The 8,588-nt window shown below is 39.4% G+C and overlaps 1 protein-coding gene across 1 annotated transcript; it reads right to left on the reverse strand.

The window, feature by feature from the left end:
* Nucleotides 1-855: 855 nt before the first annotated feature.
* Nucleotides 856-2,437, reverse strand: LOC124177665 (dynactin subunit 6). Its single transcript, XM_046560299.1, has 5 exons — nt 2,317-2,437; nt 1,831-2,001; nt 1,619-1,746; nt 1,131-1,273; nt 856-1,050 (listed from the first exon to the last, which is right to left on the reverse strand). Exons 1-5 carry the CDS (start codon nt 2,343-2,345, stop codon nt 952-954), a joined length of 570 nt encoding a protein of 189 aa, XP_046416255.1. The 5' UTR covers nt 2,346-2,437; the 3' UTR covers nt 856-951.
* Nucleotides 2,438-8,588: the final 6,151 nt, after the last annotated feature.

Raw genomic sequence — 8,588 nt, forward strand, 5'->3', positions numbered from 1 at the left:
GTGGGCGCTTGTATGATTTAATACGAATCGTGTGTGTTCCTTGCTGGACATGTGATTGGTCGAAGTCTTCGCTCGAATCGAACGCAGGATTGCTCAGAACATTAATAATGATAGGCTGGCGATAATCTTGTTCAAATAAAATTCCCTGACCTTACCCGTCGAAAAATTCAGAATTACATCTCGACGTTTTCACACGAAACTTGGGTAACGTTGGGCAGCTTTTATCGCCAAAAGTTCCAGAAGTTGTGCACCTTTAATATATAAATTTGGATCTAAAAATACACTAGTTTCTGCTTCGTTTCGCATGAATTATTATAAATTTAACAATACAGCATAGCTGAATCATTGAAAATGATTTATAAAACAAAAGTACTTTATTCCCTATGGACTCCGGGTGGCTGCTAAATCTTCATCACGAAATTCACTGACTATTACCGATTTTTCCGGTCTGTCGCATCCTGAATAATAATGAAACGCGCTAATCAATGAAATACAAAAGAAATAAGAAAAAGAAATTCTGGGATTATTTATTCTTCCCGAAAGGTTGTTACGAAATGTTATTCGAAACCTTTGTTTTCTGTAACCCTTTTAATTCGCTGTGAAATTTTAAATACTGGTATTTGATTTTTGTTGCTTTTTCTTGCCGGTTTTGTGATTTCAGGTCTTTAAAATACGAGTAGTTGAAAAAAAAAAAAAAAAAAAATTTCCGACTTGCGTAGAAAATCGACGAATTAAACAGGATCGCGAGTGTTTTAGATTTTATTTTTATATTATATAATCGTTCAATATCTCTAAGGCCAAAATTTATCTAGTTGGAGGTTTTTCACACATTTATATTATAATAATCATAATAACTGAAGTGATATTTGATTGTTTATTATAGTTACATACGTATGAATATTTAATTGCGAAATCGATAAAAAATATTTGCGAATACACGTTAGTTGTCGTTTAAATAGCAGGCTCCTTGACGATCTTCATGTTAGGTTTTCGCAGGTGGTGATAATTCGGAAATACTCGCGTTAGATAATCGATCTGTCCAACTTGAGGCTGTCGGAAAAAAAAGAATAAAAAGAAATTAATCAGTCACGCGTAAGCTTCGTAATTTGTCGACGGTAATGATTACTCACATACGGCTTGTCATTCATCTCTCTCCGCTGACACTGGCTGCCAAAAATTATGGTATTCTCGGACACGGTCTCAGGTTCGGTGAGCGAACAAGCTGCTCCGACGACACAGCCGTTGGTCAGTTCCACCTCCCGGCTAACCGAGGCTGAGAATAAACTCGAAATGACGAATCGATTTCCCTGGTAACACGGAGCGAATGAAAAAGCAGGTTTCATTCAAAGCTGCAGGAGAAACTGAATACATCAGGTTTTTTTGGTAATATATACTTTGTAAAATGCAGATCTTACTCTAGACACAGCGCGAGACTTTTGACTGCAGAGTAAAATCTGCTACATTTATAGTAAAACATATAGTTGACACGTGTATCTTTTACCAAAAACCTTGATCTGTTCGTCTTTCCCTGTAATTTTGCGTAAAATTTGCTCTTTTTCTTCCCTCCGTGAAAGATTCTCTCAACAAGCGGAAACTTTTAAAGATTCTGCGAAACTACCTTTCATCTCCAAAATATTGTTGTCGCCTACTTTCAATGCCTCGCATCTACTGTCCGTTTCGAATACGTTAAAGTTTCCAATAATCATGACAGGGGTTGACGCAGGCTCCGGGGCTCCAGCCGGCAGTCTGTAATTGTTCAATCATTCGTCTTGATGTTTGAATCCGAGTATTAATTCCTCGGAAACACCAGGTTCCGAATGTCGTTCTTACCTGTTCGCTATCACCGCCATTTCCTCGACTATGTTTCCCTCTCCAATGATTATCGGACCAGCTTCGGCGATGATACTGGCCCTCGGATGTACGACCGTTCTCGAACCGATTGTTATGTGCCCTTTCAAAGTGCTCTCTTCGCATACGACAGCGCCTACTGCGATTTTTATGCTGTAAAAAGGAGTTTAAAGAATCACCTCAAGTTCGAATTGAAATCGTAATTGTAATTTAGCAAGTTCGTTTGTTTTCTTATTTTTTTCGAAGATTTTTCAAAGCGTACATCCAACTCTTTTCTTTTTTATCTTCGATGACAGCTCATGCTAACCTCGAAACAAAAGTACAACTCCAATTATACAAGCAAATTTTTCGGTTTTTAATTACAGCTTGTAATGAATATAAACTAGGAATCAAGACGTTCGATTCAGGGGGTTGATTAACTCGTTAATCGTTACGGTTGTTATTGAAAATAATTAATTAGCATCTTACTTCGACCGACGACTGACAGCGGAATCCATGTTGAGCGTATGCTATATTGCTCGGACCGACCAGTGCTTCCATCCAGTTGTGAAATTTCACGATGTGTTCGGTGAAATGGATCCTCAGTAGTCGTAGACGCAGTTGCGTGCAATAAGGCGCTTTCAAAGTCACGCGCAGAGTTGCCTATTATCAGGCGCTTTAGGACTACGTATGATAATAATTATAATATTGAATATTTGAAACCCGTTTCGCAATCTAGTCGAATGCTGTAACTATAATTACAGACTAAGTTTGTACTAAATGTACACCTCTTATAACCTTATCTCGTGTTTTTTTTTTTTTTTTAATTTTGTTTGCTCATCGCAAATAGCTAATTAATTCTGTGCACGTCTTTGCCGACTTGATAGATTTCCATCGCCTATGCAGGTTCAAATTTTGTCTAATTCTGACCTGATCGAATGTTGCAACGAGTATGGTAATTCGGCAATGAAAAACTAGGACACAATTATTTGAGACGCCGATCCGATTACTTTATACCTACCCGCGTTGTTGAAATAAAAAAGAAACTTGTCTGGTGAATGGTTTAACGCTTCATGGGACCGAGAAGGAATCATTGAGTTTCGCCCGAGTCGTTGAAAATGCGTCGCTTCGTTATAGGTTGACTTACGTAAAGCATGCCTGCATAAGCCCAGAACTTTGTTGCTCGAACAATAGCCAATGGGACGACACGTTCATTCTGATGTTAAATAAGTAGCCAAGTTTTATTCGGTTTCGTTTAGGCGAAGAGAGAGAGCGGAGGACGGGGGATCTCCGCCACTTGCCACTGTCTCGTCTTGACTTTGACTATAATCATTGTCTTCTACCGCACTTCAAAACGTTGTAGTCTCTCTCAGTCCATCCTGCAGTTCGCGGTTAGGTATGTGTATGGGTAATCCTACAACTGGGTACATATACGCGATGTTAAACAGTTTTTCATTATTATTTTACCGAGGCGTGTGCGTTGGTCTCGGTGTTACGTAGTAGTAGCTACGTATAACAGGCGCGAAGCATGAGTCGCCTCGCATTTTTCTTCTTCTTCTTCTTCTTCTATTCTCTTCAGTTTCATAGACAAAAGAATACTTTTAGGCGTCGCAGCCGCATAGGTGTAACCGCTGCACGCACGCACCGTGCGGAATTGAAATTAGTTCGCTTTGTGAAAAATTTCTTTACACAGTGTATTTGGGTCAACGTTGACAGAGAAAGAGAGAGAAAGAGAGATGTTCGAATTAGCTTCGGACACGTTTACCGTTTACCGCTACCGGTTTTCGTATCGTTAAAAATTTTACACCTATCCGAGAAGGACGCGTTGCGGTCCGACAGTCTATTGGCTTAAATCAGATTCCATTGAAGAACGGTCTATGTTTATTTTTAAAATGGCGTCCCAAAAAATTATTCAAAGGTTCATAACTTTCCCGACTATTGATGAGTCACAATGAAATTCGGCACAGCGATTCTTGCCGTCCTCGCGTACGCTTGCAAATTTTATCAGAATTTTTCAACCCCGTGATTGAAAATTGCTGTTGTTTAAATATTCGAGGTGGACCGACGTATTTATGTGAAACAGTTTCATTGCAGAAACTGATATCGATGCCGAAGTTACTTATCCAATGAATTGAACTTGGAAAAATTATCAAATCCATTGTACCGACAGCTTCCTGTTTCCCGCATAAGATTTCCACGTAATTCGAGCAGAAGAACCGAGCGGTGAGCGGGTTGGGCAGGTATTTTGCAGCCCAGGGCGTGGGAGTTGGCGAAAAATTGGCATCAGGCCGGGTGGCCGTGCTTATCGGCGGAGCGGTAATTAACCGGAGTTATTTACGACCCTTGCAGGTTAGGACGGCCATCTTGTTCCGGCGCCATTTTTGTTTTATTGCACCGACCAGGGGCATCGGTATAATAATAGTCGCTAGAGCTACCATTATCATCGCTGATATATCTCTCGGTGTTTTATATTTGCTGTCTGGTGCCAGGAGCAAAGCGCCGAAGGTCTCGAGCCGCGCTTGTTGTCTTATTCATAAAGTAATTGAAACGTCTTCTTTTTTTCACACCTATATAATCCATCTACGTGCCCTGCGTGTGTCTTCTATTATCGTTCGCATATACACGCTCATTTCTATACATAAGCAGCCCTCTTCTCCCGGCGCCAAGGCGAATACCTTAATCGTGCCTTGCCCCGTGTTTATTCGAGGATAACCGCGAGAGTCTTGCGTAATTAACGCGTTCAGGAATGTGTGACGATGATGTCGCGTAATATGAACCAGAAACCGACGAATGGCGTGTCCCTTTTTCGTTCCCTCTGTCTTACTGGTCATGCCATCGGAGTTGACGATCCTCCGATGGTGGCATTAATTTTAACAAAAAAAATTTTATTTTCATTGTCGGTAGAGTCAGAAATGTACCAGATTCGAGGATGTTACAGGCTCGTCCATAATGTCAGTTGTACCGCGTTGCGTAACTAGCAATTCACCTGCAAGTAGCATGTAATACAGCTTCTGCTGGCTTCGTCCTGGTAAAGTTCTATATCGGTTGTGTATCGATTGTTCAACGTTTATCATCGATTATCTTGGAGGTGTTACACAGTGTCCGTGTATTACACTCCGGTAGGAAATCGGTGTTTGCTTTCCTTTCACATCTTCGCGGTATACGTGCAGCAGCGGTACAAGTCGGTATAGAGCAATCGAATGTGTACACGTTGCGTGAAATTTACGTATATAGTAACGCAGTTTGCGAATTTCGCAAGATCTAGGCAATACCTATGTATGATGTATCCGTGACAAGTGACACTTGGTTAATTTATATTTTATCGTTTGATTCTCTTTCCATGTATGTTCTTAGCGAATTGCGAATCGATCGTTATTTATAATTTAACGTGAAGAAAAAAAAAAAAAAAAAACAACAAGTAAATAAAATAAAATAACAAGGCAACTGTTTATTCTGCAAGCTGAGTACAAACTGTCGGTGAAGTTTCAATAACGATAATTATTGCGCGTGCATACGTAACACAGAAGTGTATTCTAGACTCTTTGTATACCTGTACATAATTTTTAAACGACTCAGACGTCAGATGATGTGACGAAAAAGAAACAAAATAAAATATTTATGCGTTTGCTAGACTGTATTGTACGAGTTTAAAAGTATTTCTGATCTTCGAATACGTAATTGCATGTTTATGAACAAAATGTGCTATTTTTTATTAGCATCGGACGAACTATGTTGCTGATTATTTGGTGTAAAAACTATGTGAAAAAAATGTTACTTCTTCGCTAGCACTGGTCAACAAAAGTTCAGTTTTGTGTTTAACGTGAAAACTTTTAACCGATTATGTTAGTAACAAGGTTTAGTTTATACAATTTATATTGGAATATCTTATATACGAATAGTTTTATTGTAATATGATTTTTATTTTTTGCGTTAAAACTACTACCAGTAAGATTGAACGTTTGTCGTTTCGAATTACCTTTCTGGATTCAGGGTGTTTCGTTATTTATTCCAACTAATTAACTGGTATTTATTGTAAATAACAACGCATCCTGAATGAAAAAAGGTAAGTCGAAACGACAATCGAAATAAATATGATTTTATAATTAGGGCAGATTACGAGTGTTTAAAAATTCGTAAGTACTTTCCTTGTTTAAAAACTGTGTTTACCCAGTTTGGTTGGAATTCAGCGATATCAGAATGTCTTCCGCATCGCAAAGACTTTCTGAAGTTGACAATTAAACTTAATCAGCGACTTGCCTTTGTCGAAAACTTTCTTTTCGTCGCGTTTCCGACCCGACTGTACGTTCCACGGATCCTGAAACGTTTTCGCCCGCAGGATGCTTGCTTAGCGTTTCCGCATCTCGAACCGCGAGTATTTTATAACGCAGCGGCAGGGACGTTACGAGTTTACTATTAGCATACAGGCGAATGCGAATGCGCGTGCATGTCCAACTGTAACAAATTAAAGCCGCAGAAACGTCCAGCGTACAGGTACACTTACGCATCTACAAATGCACGTTTCTCCGTAAACCCCGCGCTCACAATCAATGAAAGAAGGTCAACGGCCCTTCGCTTGACGCGCGTTTTTATAACCGTGTACGCACTCCGCAATCGCTGCGCCAACGCTTTGCTTAGACGGCTCGGGGTTGGCCGTATCTACTCTATACAGGTATGCTGTACGTATACTCGGTGATCGTATAATAACGCAGGTACTAATATCCGTTTCCACATACCTTACGCTCGACTTTCAGCAAGCAAGAGCAGCGTTTACTTGTACGATAATCTGCGAAAAACCGACGGTTTGAACAAATTTTAATCAGCGATATCGGGGGTATTATTATTATTTCTTTTTTGATGCAAAAATTTGCGGAATAAAATTATCTAAAAAGGTATTACAGCGAAATCTATAAAATCGCGATTCTTATCGACGACGAAACATTTCACAAATTATATTATCATCGGCGTGAAAACGATTAACACAGAATGAAATTGAACCCAGCGGTAATAAATTCTTGCTACCGATTTTATTTTTGAATCTCTTCTTTTTTTTTTGTTTTAAGATCGTTTAATTTTTTTTTTTTTTTTCATCTTGTTTCTTCTCATTCGCTTCCTGGTTCATAATTACGGCGAGACGCGCGCGCGCCGCTGCGGTGATTCAGACTCGTCTCGATCGGCCATTCGCAGTGATCTAGGCGAGTATTAATCCAGACCCCTTCGCTTCTCGCACGCTTATTCGCTGTTGTTTCATCGCCGCAGTGATCTAGACCCGTCTTGATCAGCCCGTCACAGTGATCTAGACGCTCGTTGGTCGGCCGCCTTTTTATGCTTGACCGATTCGCTGCGGTCTCGTCGATACGATTTTCGATTGCGTTGTGTTTATAGTCGTGGGATATTTTATCTGGTTATTAACTGTTCCCGTTTCTCTGTTTTCAAGGGAAAAAAGGATGTTATTGTAATCACCCCGAAAATGGAAAGTTGAGTTTTTCAATTTTGTTTTTGTCCGCCGATATCTCGAGAACGAGTTGCCGGATTTCAATGATTTTTGTCACGATCAACGCGGCTTTTTCAAACTTGGAACTGATTAGATTTTGGTCGTTTGATCGTTTCGGTATTTTGTGAATTATTTAAGTTGAAAAATTCCAAAAAATAAAAAATAAAAAATACAAATTTCTTTGTTAACCTCGAGAAAAAAAAAAAAAAAAAACAAAACAAAACAACAAACAACACCAAATCGGTAGAAAAATATAACGAGCACGTAATTTCAATTCAAAAGATGCATATATCGTAAAGTATCGTAATGATAAAAGTATACAGTTGTTCTGGCGATTTTCATCTTTCATCTCGTCGGGAAATCTTTCCAATTTCTTCTTCTTCGGCGTTCTGCTATAATGACGTACGATACAAAGACGTGAGTTGAATCAGGCGGCGTCGACAAAGAGAGCAACTCCATGACAGTGTCAAACATTACCATACTGTCGATGGATAGCTCTCTTCATAGCGCCCGCCACTTTGCTGTATTTATTTCCTTTCCTCTTTCCATCGGCGGTAAAATTTCTTCTCGTCGGCTATAATTTCCGATCTGTAAAACAGGAAGAAATTATCACTTCTGTACTTGCCTATTCTTGGTACGCCTACATCAATTCACGAGATTCGTGCGAGGAACGTTAACGTCATCGAAACATCAGGGAAAAATTGGTTATTTTCCAATTTTCGAATAACTTTCGAGCAGTTATCTTTCGAAGAATATCGTTACGTTTGGTTCGGTACGGTTTAATAATGGTGCGAAGTTAGGTAAGTGTAGCAGTTATTGATACGCTTAGACCAAATTATTGACCACTTTATTTTCTAAAATTGTTCAATCGACGACACGAATTGTGAATTTCTCCATCACTAAAACAAATTTTTGATTAATTTTTCAACCAAGGATCAAACGGATACAGTCAAAAAAGGTCAATAATTTGGACATGGTCAAAAACTCGTACACTTACCTTAACGGTTTTTGTTTCTAACCTCAACCACGCGTCAACTCATGTTTTAAATTCCCATGTCGCAAACATTGCTGCAGCTTATTTATATGATAAACATATCGTAAGCTTCGTGCAGCATTAACTGTGTTACATAGGTTTAGAAGTGAAACGTGGGTTCTTTCTTTCCTTCTCTCTTCATTTTTACTCCCTTTTCTCTTTCTCCGATACCAAAGTACACTTCATCCTTCTTCACTTGCTCCAGCGGAACCGAGTCCAAGTCTCGTTATCGGGGTG

This window comes from Neodiprion fabricii, chromosome 3 (genome assembly GCF_021155785.1).
Source record: "Neodiprion fabricii isolate iyNeoFabr1 chromosome 3, iyNeoFabr1.1, whole genome shotgun sequence".
Lineage (NCBI taxonomy): Eukaryota > Metazoa > Arthropoda > Insecta > Hymenoptera > Diprionidae > Neodiprion > Neodiprion fabricii.

Bases quoted from the DNA above. Each gene is read 5' to 3' on its own strand.
- LOC124177665 (XM_046560299.1), bottom strand. From the start codon at position 2,345: ATGGATTCCGCTGTCAGTCGTCGGTCGAA. The intron at 2,002-2,316 runs GTAAGATGCTAA...TCCTTTTTACAG, and splicing joins GCTGTCAGTCGTCGGTCGAA to CATAAAAATCGCAGTAGGCG. The intron at 1,051-1,130 runs GTGAGTAATCAT...TTTTTCCGACAG, and splicing joins AGATGAATGACAAGCCGTAT to CCTCAAGTTGGACAGATCGA.